A 16,591-nucleotide genomic window follows, 5' to 3' on the forward strand; every position below is an offset into this window, starting at 1 on the left:
CTCTGAATCAACAGACAAGGGGGGGTTCGTCGTTGCGCTGTTCCCCAATATTGCGTTAAGCTCGTCGTAGAACCGGCATGTTTTGGGGGCAGAGCCTGACCTGCCCTTTGCTGCTTTGGTCTTCTGATACGCCTGTCTGAGCTCTTTCACTTTCACTCGGCACTGTAACGAGTCCCTGGTATGTCCCCTCTCCCGCATGGCATTAGAAATTTTTTCAAAGGTTTTCTCATTTCGTCTGCTCGAGCGCAGTTCTGAAAGCACTGACTCTTCTCCCTATACAGCTATCAGATCGAGTAACTCCTGTGTGCTCCATGCTGGAGCTCTTTTCCTATTTTCAGGAGACTGCATTCTTCTCTCTGCTGCTGAGAGCTCCACGCTGTGCAAGCAGGAAATGGAATTTCAAACTTCCCGGGGCTTTTCCTGTTTACCTGGCCAGCAGAAGAGTACCTTTACCTGTGTAGAGCGGCCACTAGAGCACTGTGGGATACGTCCCGGAGGCCATTAACTTCGATGGCCGTCCACACTATCATAAAATCGATTTTAAAAAATCGATTTTGGGGTTACTCCTCTCGTTTTGATGGAGTTCCAAAATCGATTTTAGGGACCCTTAAAATCGATTTTATGCACTCTGTAGTGTGGACGGTTACAGCTTTAAATCGATTTAGAGCTCTTAAAATCGATTTAAAGCTCTAGTCTGGACCTGGCCTCAGATAGCAAGTCAACACCTATACATATGTATAAGGCTTTTCAGCTAGATAGATAATGGTAAAGTGGCATAGGGGGTTTCCAAGTCTGTACCCTCAGGCTTAACAGGTCCACCACAAGGAAAGAACCAAAATAATCAGGAGAACAAAAATAACGTGTGTATGATCTAATGTCATTAATACATATGTACATGTCATCAATACGTACAAACATACTAGCCTATGGAGTAAGTGTACCCTAACATTTTTGTGGGTGATGAATGAAGTTTGGGCACAGGAGGAAGGATTTCAGGCACCTGTGCCCTATAAAAGGGATAACTCGCCTTGCTAGAGTAGACTAGGAGTCTGTACTTGTTTTTCTTTAAACTTCTTAAGTTCCACAGGGACTAGGCTAAGCTTGGTTTCCCCAAGCTTTTGTTCTTAGTTTTATTTAATAGGTTTTAATTTTAAGTTTGTTTGATTGTTAGTTAAGTAAACTCTAAGTTAGCTTCGATAGCTCTAGCTTCTAGGCGTTGCATCTGTCAGGAATTGAGGAACCTGAACCCACAGAGGTGAGGCTGAACCTGATGGTGAGAGACACAGGTCATCAAGGAAGGGTGTGAGTATATTAACCAAAGCTTTGTAGCATATAATACCATATGTATCTTTTGAATAGCAGTAATACAATTGTAACTTTGTAACTCTGATTGTTTTGCCATTTAATTACCACTTCATTTATCTTAATAAAAAGTCTTTGAGGCTATATCTGTCTCAGTGTCAGCTTCCTGTTGTACCCCTGAGGGTCCTTTGTAATTCTGTGGAGTCAGATTTGGGACAAGAACTTTCTTATCATCTGATCAAACAGATTGGTGAGCCTAAAATCCATACTATCCAAATTAATATTAACCTCCTAAATCAAGCAACAGTTAGGTTACTCCCAATCCCAAAGGATCGGCCACTTACCTCAGGTCAATGGATACTCTCAATCTTGCACCAGAAACAAAGCTGGCAGCCAGTTTCTCTAATAAAGTAACTTAAAGGTCCATTCTATGCATCTGATGAAGTGAGCTGTAGCCCACGAAAGCTTATGCCCAAATAAATTTGTTAGTCTCTAAGGTGCCACAAGTACTCCTGTTCTTTTTGCAGATACAGACTAACATGGCTGCTACTCTGAAAACAAAATGAGTTAATGAGAGGGTAAAGCAGGTAAAATACATTAACAGGTGAGTCCAAGGTTGTAAATCCAAAGTGATGGCAGAGAGGTAGCGATCTGCAAGTTTTCCATAAGTCTCAGAGTTGCCCAAAATAACCTTTCGGGGTCTCTGTCTTGCATCTGGAATGCTCTCTGAAAGTGTCCAAACAGCTCAGAGAGACAGGATCATTCCTGGATCCATTCTTAGAGCTGTTTTCCCTGGAAAGCAATCTGGCAAGTGTTTTCATCACAGCATGTGCTTTTCCTTTGACTAAACTGCACACTGAGTCTGTGTGGATTTCGCACTGTCAAACCCAATGATCCATGCTTTGAAGTTAACATGCATCTTTATTTACAATTCCAAAGTTCCAATCCCAGTGATGGGCAATCCAATTACAGAGATCTACACAATGTGTTTAGTTACAGCAATCCAAACAATCTTTCATTAGTTTTCATGAAGCTTACACACAAAGTAAATTCTTATCTTAACACTAACATATAGTTTTGATCTAGGTTTAATAAAGTATGGGATATATGTAACGTGATAAATGGATTATAGGCAAGTGAAGACAAGAATATTAACATTTCTTTGATATTCACACACAAGTGAATTGGCCTATGGATTTGATTTGAGCTGGCCTGTTGATGTCACACATAGGACTGTCAGATTGCATGGTGAAGCACTCCATTTTGAAAATGCAGGTTGTTTTATGTACAAACGTAACTCTTCCTCTTTGTGCATATGTAGTATTGCCACATTCTTTAGTTACACAGTCACAGGCTACTACTCAAATACAATGCATCAGCCCTTACACAACTGCCAAAGTTTTCACTGCTCTGCAACTAAACATTCACATGCAACACAACCTTCCTTAGTTGCATCTCTCAAGTTTAGCAAAAAATCTAATCTGTATGTCAAGTTTGGTGACTTCCTTTTCTCCTGGAAGCTAATAACTTAGTCAAATCAAACCACTTTCCTGCAGAAGAAGGCAGGAGTACTGCTGCTCAGTGGGAGATGTTACCATACAAAATTGAAATGTTCAACGCACAGTGATTTCGACAGTGGTGGTACAAAAGAGTTGCTAGTGTTCTTGTATAACAGGATAAACTTTCTTACTCTCTCTGTACCAGAGAATGGCTGAATTGATTTTGCTCAAACTTGTGAGGGTAGTAAATCCAGCCAGATACGCCATGACATTTCAGCCTGGAAACGGAAAATTGGTTGATGGAAAATGGGTTATAATGGAAAGAGTTATGCAATCTTAACTGTAGTTGCTGCTCTCCTACTATGATATGCCCTAGTGGTTAAGTTTAAATATTAAAATGTGACCTATGCAAATTGTTGGAGGGGACATAGAATGGAAATATAAATGTTTGGTTTCAGAGCTAAGATGTAGCTTCAAATGCTGTTTTGGGGGTTGTTCCATAAAATAAAATGCTTTCCACCAGTAATCAGTGGTTGGGAAAAGAGCTGGTCCACATCTTCCTCTCTTCCCCTGTCCATTTTTTTAATGCCTGGAATTTTAAAAATATTACTCATCTGTGATGTCTGTGTATTTTCTTTGTATCCGTGTAGCATAAATTAGTGATATAGTGAATAGTTTTGTTATGGATAAATCTGATGTCAAAATATTTATTAAAAAAATTCCACCTGTCTCTGATTATGTATGTAATGGCCAGGGCATAGGTATGTATGTATACGTGTGGTTTAAACACCCCATAGAATGCAGTTAATATTTAAAGGCCATTTCTAAACACATTCAACTCATGATAAAAACTGGTCAGACATATTACAGCTTTAACTCACTTCCTGATTCCTAGCTAGTATGATGTGAAAAACTGTAGACTCCTGAAGTACCTATGTATATAGAGTGGATGTGTTAACCTTAACCTGCATTTACATGTCCTTAGTTTAACACTGGGTGTGTATGGTTTTGTATTGTAAGCTTCCACTTAGCCTGGCTCAGAGAATGAGCAACCATATGTAGAAAGAGGCTTTGCGTAGTGATGGTGATCCCCAAATCGCATGTACTGGCAGTGTGTGAGATTATAGAGGGTGATTGGATTTTCAATAGCTGTGTCTCGGGGGAGCTTTGAGGCAAATCAGAGCACGTTTCTCAAAAGTTAATTCATTCTAAAATCACTCACTTGGGGCTTGGGTGGAAAAATCGTGTTTGTCTCTGAATTGAGATGGGTGGTGATGCAGGGAGGAGCTGTTTTTCATTCTGTGCTGGAGCAGCTCAAACTAGAGCCTGGTCTGCACTACGTGTTTAAGCCGAATTTAGCAGCGTTAAACCGATCTAACTCTGCACCCATCCACACAACCTCTTTAAATCGCTCTTTAAACCGATTTCTGTACTCCTTCCCGACGAGGGGAGTAGTGCTAAAATCGGTATTGCCGTGTCGGATTAGGGTTAATGTAGCCGCAATTCAACGGTATTGGCCTCCGGGCGGTATCCCACAGTGCACTATTGTGACCGCTCTGGAAAGCAATCTGAACTCAGATGCACTGGCCAGGTAGACAGGAAAAGCCCCGTGAACTTTTGAATTTCATTTCCTGTTTGCCCAGTGTGGAGCTCTGGTCAGCACGGGTGGCGATGCAGTCCCAAATCCAAAAAGAGCTCCAGCATGAACTGTACGGGAGATACTGGATCTGATCGCTGTATGGGGAGACAAATCTGTTCTCTCTGAGTTCCATTACAGAAGACGAAATGACAAAGCATTTGAAAAAATCTCCAGGCTCTGATAGACAGAGTCCACAGCAGGGACTCAGCACAGTGCTGCGTGACAAGTGTTAACAGAAAGCCAAAGAATCAAATGGACGCTCATGGAGGGAGGGAGGGGGTACTGAGGACTCCAGCTATTCTACAGTCCCAGCAGTCTCCGAAAAGCATTTGCATTCTTGGCTGAGCTCCCAATGCCTGAAGGGTCAAAAACGTTTTCCCGGTTGTTTCAGGGTGTATGTATTCAATTTACACCTTTTCTCCCCCCCTGAAAGAAAAGAGGAAAAAAAAAAGTTTCTCCCCTTTTTTTCAGTGCCACCCTATGTCTACTGCATGCTGCTGGTAGACGGGGTGCTGCAGCGCTGAACACGAGCATCCCCTTCCTGGTGGCAGACAGTGCAAAATGACTGATATCCATGGTCATTATCAGCCCATGAGTGCTCCTAGCTGGCCTCAGTGAGGTTGGCCGGGGGCCCCGGGTAAAAATGGGAATGACTCCCAGTCATTCCCGGCAGACTGTACAGAAGGCTTGGTAACCGTCCTCATCATAGCAGCTGGAGGCTGAGCTCCATCAGCCCCCCGCTTTCATGTCTAAAGAAGATTCTGTAGTCCCTGGACTATCATAGCAGCTGGAGGCTGCCTCCCCCTCATTTTATCTCACTAAAAACTCAGTGTTTCTTATTCCTGCATTCTTTATTACTTCATCACACAAATGGGGGGACACTGCCACAGTAGCCCAGGTAGGAGGATGGAAGCAATGGGTGGGGTTGTTGCAGGGGCACCCCCTAGAATGGCATGCAGCTCATCATTTCTATGGGATCTCTGGGGCTCTGACACGGAGCAGCTGTGCTCTCCGGTTCTCTAGTACACATGCCCCATATTCTAGGCAGGACTGACTCTATTTTTAGACAAAACATAAAGAAGGGAATGACCAGGGGAGTCATTCCCAGTTTTTGTCCATGCGCCACCGGCTGACCTCAGCAATGCCAGCCAGGAGCACCCATGACAGCAGCAGACGGTACAAAAGGATTGATAACCATCATCTCCAATTTCCAAATGCAGACAGTGCAAAATGACTGATAACCATCATTTCATCTCCAATTTACAATGGCAGACGGTGCAATAGGGATGGTAAACATCTCTGTTACCTTGCAAAGGCACATGAATGCTGCGGTGTAGCACTGCAGTACCGCGTCTGTCAGCAGCATCCAGTACACATACAGTGACAAAAGGCAAAATAGGCGCCATGGTTGCCATGCTATGGCATCTGCCAGGGCAATCCAGGGAAAAAGGGCACGAAATGATTGTCTGCCGTTGCTTTCATGGAGGAAGGATTGAGTGACAACGTTTACCCAGAATCACTCGCGACACTGTTTTTGCTCCATCATGCATTGGGATCTCAACCCAGGGTCTCAATGGGCTGGGGAGACTGCGGGAACTATGGGATAGCTACGAGATAGCTACCCACAGTGCAATGCTCCAGAAATCAACACTAGCCTCATTACATGGACGCACGCCGCCGAATTAATGTGCTTAGTGTGGCCGCGTGCACTCGACTTTATACAATCTGTTTTAAAAAACCGGTTTCTGTAAAATCAGAACAATCCCATAGTGTAGACATACCCTAGGAGGGACCCTGAAAATTTCATGCACTCTTCTGTTACATGTCACTAGCAAGGAAGTGAAGTGAAAACCTGTGTAAGCAAAGCTGCACCTGTCAGAGGAATTGCAGGTTATATGATTGCTATGATGCCTAGGACAAAACAAATCAAGGAATGAAAGTCTCTCTCCTCCCTTTTCATGCATACGCATTAGGTGAATGTGTTGTTTCTGTGAACGACCAAAACCATGCAAACATTAAGCTTGCACCCATTATGTTGCAGCACCTTGCTGTGAATGTATTGTGGGTTGTTGGGGGAGTATATGTACTTGAGTGGCTAAATCACATGGGGGAAGAAGAGGGAGAAAATTGGAAACAGAATTATTTTAAAAGTACCTCTCCTTTTTCCCACTGAGGCACTTTGAAGTGGGCTATACAGCACACTCATGTTTTTACAAATATATAATACAAAGTATGCAGTGAGCCTGTTGAAACCATCCTGTTTTTATAGCTACAGCATAGATACTCAGAAGAAAATTGGCAGGGAGGTGTGAGGACAGACTGGTGCAGATGAAAGCTTGCGCAGTCTGGACAAAGAAGGAAATCCAGGCAGAGGAAAAAGTGCAGCATTAATCATCTTAGAAAAATTTAATTGAAACACTTCCCTGCCCTCAGGCAAAACAAACTAATGTTGGTTTTAAGCCATAGCCAAGTGAGGAAGTGGGCAGTAGGAGCTTCTGTTAGTATCCCAGAGTTCTGCTAGTACCCAGAGTGCATTTAGAGTGCAAACAGGGCTGATGACCCTGATGTGGTACTGGCAGATGAGCCAACCTGTTCTGTTCCTTGCATTATGTGCTGCTTTGCCTGTGCACTTTAATCCTGAGCCACCGTCCTGCTGTTAGTCCTTGTTTGACCCCTCTTATGTGGACTCCTGATGCAGGAATGAGCACACATAGATGTGTGAGAACTGGTTCAGGGGACTGCTCCTCTGATCAATTCTCATTTCTTGTTAAAAACACTGCTTGATATACCCTTGGTCCGAAAAAAATAAGGGAATTGCATTCAGCAGAATATCTGCTGCTGCTTGTTACCCTGGAGCCGTCCTGGGGGCAAATGAATTTAAGTAACTGACTATACCTGTAAACTGTTCAGATAAAACCTCAGCCATTCCAATCTCTTAACTGCAAAGATCCCAGCAGAATTCCATACACAGACTAGTTCTCCATTTTGGCCAAGCAATTTCCCTCTCACCCCTTTCTCCCCCTCATCCCCACTTCTAACTTTTGAGGTAGCACGTATATTTGGATTTTTATATACATTTAATCACATCAAACTTTCTTAAGCAATTTATATATCAGGGGTTCTGAAAAGTCTTACTAAGGCAACCCACCAACTCCATTTTTTTTCTTCTTTTTTTGGTGACCCGCCACGACATCTATGAACCGTCTGCCCCGGACCTGCAACCCCACTCCAAGCCTGGTGTGCAGGGAAGGCCCAGGATGGGTTTTGGAGAGCAAGCCTCCCCATCGCACCCTCCAGCAGTGGCTCCTGTTCCAGCCCCTTCTGAGGGTTGTGACTTGGTGCCCGACTGTCCCAAACCTGAGTGGTGCTGTGACTCCATCCACCAGGTTGGGAGTGGGGAGAAGATTTCTGGGCTGGGCTTCCCCAGCACATAGGGGGAATGGGCCAGTGGGGGGCTATCCTGGGGAACCACATGGGGCAGAAGCTCTTTCAAAACTAGAGGTGAGGAGGAAATCAGGATAGTTTTCCCAAACCCACCACTTGAACCCAGTGGTTCATCCCATCTGAATCCCTCCCCCCCCCTTTCTGGGAAAACAGCCTTCTCCTGCTGCCAGTTTAATGTAATTAGTCCTGTAGGTCACATGGTAGCAGTCTGTGCTACAGTGTTGAAGGTTCCCGTATCCAGACTTGGTGATTCATTTTGACAGGTGATGCCTTATTACAGTTGCGTGTAATATAATTAAAAAACAAAACATCCCCCTCCCTGGGAAATTACATAAAAGTTATCTTAAATATTTTTTGGCAACAAAGTCAAATGTCTGAAAGTTGGGACATGCTAGTAGAAAGGTTGCCTGTGCGACCTTACTCCCTTGTGCATATAGATTATGATACATTCCTTAATTATGTGATGACGTAATTATCACAGGTCCCACCTTACTCAAGTCACAGGATGGATGTGCAAAGGGCAACTATAAACTGTCCGTTTCCTAAATTTTGAGCGCTTGACTTTGAATCTAGATGTGCTTCTAATGTTTTTGTATTTTAATGTTATATGACCCCCGATGCGGCGTTAGCAAGATAGCGAGTTAGAAAAAGTGTGGCAGGAATTGCCCCGTTTATTGGCATGCATGCCCACAACTTGGATGTCATTGAATTCAGTAGATATGGGTTGAAGCCTGTTATTTCATGTGTTTGCTGATGGACATGCTAGTTTACTTACCAAGTAAAATAAAAGAAACCTGTGTCACAAGGGGAGTTCAGCACACTGTCAGTGCTGAACAAATGATTTTATAAACTAAGAGTTCAGAAGCCTAGGACAACTGAATTTGATAGTAACTTAACACAGTGCTAAGTCTGTTGCTGTGCATTGATGGTACAATCAGTAAATGTGTGTTGAAGAAGCTTCATTTCACCGTGGCTGTGTCTACGCTGGCAGAGTTACAGCGCCTCTCAGAGAGCGCTGAAGGGAAACCTCTTTTTCTGTGTTCACACGGTCAGCAGCCTGTGCAATAGCGTGTTCACACTTGTGGCACTTGCAGCGGCGTTCGAAGCGGTGCGCTCTGGCAGCTGTGCCACAGAGCATCTCTTCCTCTTCTGCCGCTAAGTGTTGTGGGAAGGTGGAGGGGGAGCGGGGCATCCTGGGTCCTGCCCAATGCCCCGTGATGCATTGCTTCGCATCCCAGCAATCACTGTGCTTCCATCCGTATTTGGCGCCATCTTTCACCGGTTTGTGTACTGTGTGCTCTGTGTCTTTGGTCTGCAGGAATGGATCCCGCACTGTTGACCAATATGCTGCTCGCTCTGACTAACATGTCACGAGTGGCAGTGGAGTTATTCCTTAAACTACAAAGGCAAGAGGAGTGCGACATTGATCTCACCATGCATAGTAGCAACAACATGAGATTGCTTGTGGCATTCATGGAGGTGCTGAGCCCAGTGGAACGCCGCTTTTGGGCTCAGGAAACAAGCACTGAGTGGTGGAATCACATCGTCATGCATGTGTGGGATGACGAGCAGTGGCTGCAGAACTTTTGGATGAGGAAAACCACATTCCTGGGACTGTGTGATGAGCTCGCCCCAGCCCTGTGGTGCAGGAACACGAGAATGAGAGCTGCCCTGCCATTGGAGAAGCGCATGGCAATTGCACTGTGGAAACTGGCTACTGCAGACTGCTACCGATCGGTCACTAACCAGTTCAGAGTGGGAAAGTCGACCTTTGGACTCCTGTTGATGGAAGTGTGCAGGACCATTAATGGCATCCTGCTCCGAAAGAGCATGACTCTGGACAACGTGCGTGACTTGGATGGCTTTGCACAAATGGGCTTCCCTATCTGCGGAGGGGTGATAGATGGCACACATATTCCAATTCTGGCACCGGACCACCTAGCCATAGAATACATTAACTGGAAGGGGTATTTCTCTGTGATTCTCTAGGCGCTTGTGGATCACCGCGAACATTTCACAGAGATTAATGCAGGCTGGTCCAGAAAGGTGCGTGACGCATGCATCTTTCGGGACACTGGCCTGTTCAGGAAGCTGCAAGCAGGGACTTTCTTCCCAGACCAGAAGATCACCATAGGGATGTTGAAATGCCCGTTGTGATCCTGGGAGAACCTCCCTACCCCTGAATGCCATAGCTTATGAAGCCATACACAGGGCACCTTGACAGAAGCAAGGAGCAGTTCAACAACAGGCTGAGCAAGTGCAGAATGACTGTGTGTGCTTTTGGTCATTTAAAGGCCCTCTGGCACTGCCTATATGGGAAGCTGGACCTGGCCGATGACAATATTCCTGTGCTTAGAGCCGTGTGCTGTACGCTCCATAATATTTGTGAAGGGAAGGGTGAAAGCTTCACTCAGGGCTGAATGGCTGAGATTCAGCACCTGGAGACTGAATTTAAACAGCTAGAGACCAGGGCTATTAGAGGGGCTCAGCGCAGGGCCATAAGGATCAGGGATGCCTTGAGGCAGCAGTTTGAAGTTGAAATCCACTCATATTTGTTGCTATGCTCAGGCGTGGAGTGCTTGTCGTGCTAGGAGGTGATTGTGATTGGTGCAGATGATGATGCACTATGAAGGTTTAAGAAAATTGCCTGTTGCTTTGCAGGGTTCTGTTCACTTTCAATTAATGGAACAAAGATTGCTTTCAAACCAAAACAATTATTTTATTAAAAAACAACTGGAGGAGAGAGACAAACAAAAACACGTCAGCACTGTGGGGGATGGGAGAAGGGAAGGTCCCAGGAGGAGATGGAGTCCCGTGACAGTTAAAGATTTGTGTATGTCCAGGTATCATATGCAGCCTTGTCCTCTGGAGTACAGTGCAGCAGGTAATGTACTTCAGCAGGGCTAAACTGCAGAGGGATGGGTCTTGAGTGCAGTAGGTATTGGGAGTCCGCAGGGATGGACTCTGATGGGGCAGGAGGGGAATGCAGTGGGTACAGACTGGAGCCAGGAGGTTGATAAGAGTGTGTTGGCAGTGTCTTGGGGCACATGGGAAAGAGTTCTGTGACAGTGGCTGCAGGGGAGGTCGCACCCAGAGCTGCTCAGTTTGCAGTGCTAGGAGCACCTGGAGCATGTCTGCTTGGCGCTCCGTAACTTTTAAGAGCTGTTCCATGACTTTGTTCTGGCACACTGCGTTCTCCTTTCGGTCCATCTTCTCACTGTCCCGCCACTCCTTTAATTCTTGGTTTTTGACCGCGAAGTGCATCACGACATCGTGCAGAAAGTCCTCTTTAGTTCTTTCTCTGTTCAGCCGGCGATAACAAAGAGGGAGACTGGGCTCCCAGGGTCATATCTGTGAAGCCAAAATGCAACATTTACAGAAGCAGTATTTGCAACACACAGACCACTGATTTAGCCACTATTCACATACTTGTCACTAATTGTCTGACTTCAGACAAGCACACATGAGCCACAAGACCCCCAAAATGGTGAGTAACCGTGGGGGGGGAGGGGAATGAGTTTTCCAGGACCGTACTGTACACTGGGCACGTGGCTGTTGGGAACAGCCAGCACTGCAGGGAGGGGGCCTTATAATCATTCCTGTCTCGACACTTTCCACAGGCTGTATTCATTATGGAAGATACCTCACTGCTGAGGGTGAGCAGGGAATCAAAGGTCTTCTCCAAGACTGTGGCTTCTGCCCTGGCCCTTATTTAGCTCGCCTGTATGCGGCAATGATTCCCCCCCCTCCTCCCCAGTGATGGCAGAGTGGCTCAGGAAAGTTACCCTTAATGGGGCAAGAAACAAAGCAGCTCTGCCAAAGAACCTGCGGCAGCAGATTGCTCAGTATCTCCATGAGAACTTCGTGGAGATCTCTGAGGGAGATTCCCATGAAACGAGGGAGCCAATCAACGCCCTGTTCCGCCGCTCAGACTAGGCATGTGGTGGTGCGAGCATCATACAGACAGAAGCCTACTTTCTGCAACCCTCCTGCCCTTAACAACTCATGTCAGTGATTCCCAAAATCAAAGCCACTTACCGCGGGCCTCCTCTTGTTTGTGCTTCGCCAAGCTCTGACAGCTGTGCCTGGCTAGCCTCCTCCGGGGTAGAGAAGAGCTCCTGACTGCATTCATCTCTGACCTTCAAGTCATTCTCTGCCTCTGGGTCCCCCACCCCTCCACATCCTCATCCAAGATTTCCTCCTCCTGGCTCGATCCACTCTTGACTGGCACGCAAGCCACCGAAGTATCCACACTGGCCTTCGCAATGGAGATGGGGTCGCTGCTGAGTATTGCGTCCAGCTCTTAGAACTGGCAGCTCGTGGGCGCAGCACCGGCGTGGCGGTTTGCCCCCCGTGGCTTGTGGTAGGCATTCCGCAGTGCCTTCACTTTGACCCTGCAATGCATTGTGTCCCGGTCATGGCCCCTTTCTGTTATGCATTGTGAAATCTGTCCATAAGTATCAGAATTCCTGCGGTTGGAGCACAGCTGGGACTGGACAGCTTCCTCTCACCAAATGCTGATGAGGTCCAGCAGCTCGGCATTGCTCCAAGCGAGGGATCGCCTGGTGTACGGAGCAGGCATGGTCACTTGGAAAGTTGCACTGAGACCTCTGCAAGGGTCGCTGAGCAAACAGGAAGGGGACTTTCAAAACCACTTAGGAATTTAAGGAGTGGGGCTCATGGTTGATCACCGGAGGGCAGGGCAGTAGAGTTCAAACCGACGACCAGAGAGGCGAGAACAGGCGTTGTGGGACGCCTCCCGGAGGCCAATCGAAGTTTCTGCGCACAAAGTGGCTTGGCAGTGTGTACAGCTCCAGAGTTACAGCTTAAAAAGCTGCTTTACTGTGCAGAAACTTGCCAGTGTAGATGAGACCTAAGGCTTTATCAGGCCTGCACAACATGGGGGTGGAAGCTGGGCGGCCCTGGAGGAGGAGGGCGGTTCGGTCCTCAGTTATTTTCTTTGGAGTAATATGGCCCTCGCCGCTTTACGAGTTGTGCAGGCCTGGGCTTTATCTACACTCCAACTGCTAGAGTGGCACAGGTGCAACAGCGTAACACTTCAGTGTAGCCACTGAGTACAGCCAGGGGAGGGGTTCTCCCATTGCTGTAGTTAATCCCCTTCCCTGAGAAGTGGTGACTAGGTAAACAGAATTCTTCTGTCAACCCAGTGCTGTCTACACCAGAGACTAGTTCATCTTAAATATGTCTCCCAGGAGTGTGAATTTTTCACCCTCCTTGAGCAGTGTAGCTGGGTCATCTTAACATTTTAGTGTGGACTTGGCTTAAAACTGCATGCCTTTGTTGGCTTTTTTTAATATGACACAAAGAGCTGCAGGGTCTTCTTGAAAGCATAGTTATTATACAGCAGTGTGGTGCACTGCTTTCTGGCGACTCAAATCTGGCATTTACAGCAGCTCTTCAAGCTTCTGTCTGCTGTGCCAACACGATGAGATGCATTCTCCTCTTGCTGCCCAGGGGTTTACACGCACCTATTCCCCTGTGTTTTGAGAAGAATATAGACTCCTTTCGAAAGCAGTTTCCTATTCATGTACTATTCAGTCGCTTCTAGGCATGCTGAGAGAAATTCTGTTGAGACGCAGCTCAGGGTAAACAAATTGTTTACATAGTGTGTGCTTAAAAAAAATCTTTGGATTGTCTAGAAGTTGAGAGACCGGGGATGGCGGTGGGGGTGGAGTTAATTTGGACCTACTTCTCTTGGTGAAAGAGACAAGCTATTCAGCTTACATAGGCTCTTCAAGTCTGGGAAGGTGTCACAGCTAAATACAATGTGGAACAGTGTGTTAAACATAAGAAGTTAACACATGTTGCAAGAGGCCATTCGAGGTGAAGTGGGCAGTTACCACTTCAACAGTGACAGGACAAAGGAGGGTTAGTGAGTTCATTGTTGTAACGAGCCATAAATAAGTGTCTTTTCTGAGTCCGTGATTTTTAGTGTCTAGCTAAGTTCTGAATTTAAGCTCCCAGACTCATCTTTTGAAGGTGGTGTGCAGGTTTCCTTTGGGACAAAGACAAAGATCAAATAGGGAGTGATTGTTTTGCGAAAGTACTTACCCGTGGTTGATATGGTGTGTTTTGTCATTTGTCTGTGTGAGTTCTTTCGTAAGTTACTTTATATTAAATAAAACTAGAATTCAGTCTTCAGGTTGTACATATGCCTGAGTCACCACACATTTGTTTACATTTAGATGATATGCTGCTTGGGGGTGGGACTGTGTATTTTTGGTTTTCTGCAGGGTGCCTGGCCTACTTTGGGGTGCTATTTAAATAAATAAAGGGTGAATTTATGCCCCTCTGAATTTATTGTCCTGGTCTCTTGTACACATTGGGGTATATGGAGATCTAATAATGCTTGCATATTGATGGACTGTGAGCCTGAATCCCAGACAAATGTCAATACTCCTAACAAAGTCATATAACCAGAGAGAATGGGAATAAAATACTTAGTATTGATGGCCTTTTAGGACATTTAACCCAGAGGGTATCATGCTTCAGGAGACTACTAGCTAGCTGCAGCTGATATTTTCAGAGAGGTAGAATAATCTCATCATTGATAAGGCAGTTAACAGGGAAACGTGCGTGTTGTTTCCGTGTAAAAAGTGGCAAAGATTTTAAAGTCAGGATGCTGTACAAAGCATACTGGTCTCTCTAAGAACTAGAATACTCAGTATCACTTTTTTCATATAAATGGGCCTAATCTTGCTCTCATTTAAATTAGTGGGGACAGTACTGAGCACTGGGCTAGTGTACACTCTGGTACTAAGTCACCTGGTACCCTTGCTATGTCTGGCCCCTGAATAAAGGAAGTTCCAGGATGCTCTCTGGCACGTATGTCCAGAGTGGTACTTTCTCCTCCCTTCTTTGGAACTCAACTCCATCCTTTCAGACAGCTGTGAAAATATCTCTTGGCCAAGAAGAGGGTAGCATATTTGCTTCCTAGGGAGGTGCCATGAAGCAGGGGGAAAGGGACTTTCTGCTCTCAGGAAGCTCCTCTATGAACAAGTGTAATTGCCTTTCATTGGATATCCCTGGTCTGTATTATGAGAAAGTAAATGGCAGTGGTTGTGAATATCAAAGGAAATACTTTTTCACACAATACATATTTAACCCGTTGAACTATTGCAGGGTATTTTTGAGGCATAGAGCTTAATAGGATTAGACCTTCATATGGATACAGATCTCCTGAGTTACAGTAAGTAGGATAAAAGTTAATAAAGTGTGTTAGCCTTCGTGTTTCAGGACATAAGCCAATAACCAACTGCCTGAATTTTGGAAGAATCCTCTCCATTGGGCATTGTCCATCATGAGGGTTCTACATCTTTCTCTGAGCATTTGGTACTGGGCCAGAGAGCAGTCACAGGGCAGGATGGACCATTGTTCTGATCTAGTCTGGCAAGTGTATGTACTTAGTCCTCTGTAACCCAAAACATATGGATACCATGCTACTATTTGAGCTCCACATTCTAGAAATCCAGAGAGATAAAGCAGAGCTAGACTATAGGGGATCCCCCATGTTGGTTTGCTGTCCCCAAGCTATCCATTTGTCCCCAGAGATCTTTAGTTACAGTGATTGCTCTACATTATCACAGTGATCCACAGCAGTAACAGGTGTGAAGTTGCTGGAGACAGAAATGATTGATTTTAAGACTATTGTGGAACTCTTGAATTTCTGACTCCATTGTCTTGTTTGTGAAAGCAGGTGGAATGTCAAGATGCCTTTGAAACAGCAGCACGGGCAGAAGGCCTTCCGCTGGACATCTCCATGCATTCCCAGCTGAGGATGTTGGATGAGCAGCATCAAAAGGGGAAATATCACCATGGCTTGAATTTGCTGAAACCCATACGGACTACTTCCAAGTAAGACTTTGTGCTAAAAAAGAACTGATCTGGCAACCTCAGCCTTCTTGAAAATAGACTGACTGTGATTGCAGTTTTTAAATTCATGGTTGATGCTGAAATGTCATCTTTGAAAATGTATTAAGCAAGTATTTCTTTGTGTAGACCATGCATTTTTTTCTCTTTAATTCCATTGTAATTTCTCCTTCTTTTAGACACCAGCACCCAGTAGACAATGCTGGACTTTTCTCCTGCATGACCTTTTCATGGCTCACTCCTCTGGCCTACAAAGCATACAAGAAAGGGGAGCTGTTTATGGACGATGTGTGGCCTTTGTCAAAGCATGAGTCTTCAGATGTTAACTGTAGAAGGTAGGGATCAACTGGTCCATATTATTTCCCCTGTACTCTAGCCCTTTGCAGCCTGGTGTGTACTCTAGTCTGGTATTTTTGCCAATATTTGCATGTACTAACATTGAAAAGCAGCTCTTAAATCCTTTCTATCAGAGGAGGGGATCTTAATCTTATTTATCCTTGGGCCAGTTCCTTCTGAGATACACTGGTGTCTCAACCTCACTGACTTCAGTGGGATCACACTGCTGTAATGGAGCAGGTTTTATCCCTGTGGGTGTTTCATAACTGCTTTTTTGCTTTTGCTCCTTTATCAGAACTATTTTTGTGTTTTTTAAACGAGGGCTGTGGCTCTCAGCCCACATTCTGAACATGCAATGCTGAATTGATGACCAGATAACAATGATAGTAACTGAATATGGTCTGAATGCAGGCCAAATCCCGCTGTCAGGCTTAACCATTGTGGTCAGTGGGATATTTGCTCAGGGCCAGAGCTATAAGAT

The 16,591-nt window shown here is 45.3% G+C and overlaps 1 protein-coding gene across 6 annotated transcripts in view; it reads left to right on the forward strand.

The window, feature by feature from the left end:
• ABCC5 (ATP binding cassette subfamily C member 5) overlaps nt 1–16,591 on the forward strand; it is a 79,788-nt gene that overhangs the window by 16,781 nt on the left and 46,416 nt on the right. For 3 of the 6 annotated variants that reach the window (XM_050963762.1, XM_050963763.1, XM_050963765.1), the window contains 2 exons: nt 15,599–15,759; nt 15,954–16,109. In XM_050963762.1, coding sequence (XP_050819719.1) covers nt 15,599–15,759; nt 15,954–16,109 — 317 coding nt within the window. The remainder of the gene's footprint in view (nt 1–15,598; nt 15,760–15,953; nt 16,110–16,591) is intronic. The other 3 variants (XM_050963764.1, XM_050963766.1, XM_050963761.1) reach the window with 1 other exon arrangement.

Source organism: Gopherus flavomarginatus, chromosome 8 (genome assembly GCF_025201925.1).
Source record: "Gopherus flavomarginatus isolate rGopFla2 chromosome 8, rGopFla2.mat.asm, whole genome shotgun sequence".
NCBI classification, from domain to species: Eukaryota; Metazoa; Chordata; order Testudines; family Testudinidae; genus Gopherus; species Gopherus flavomarginatus.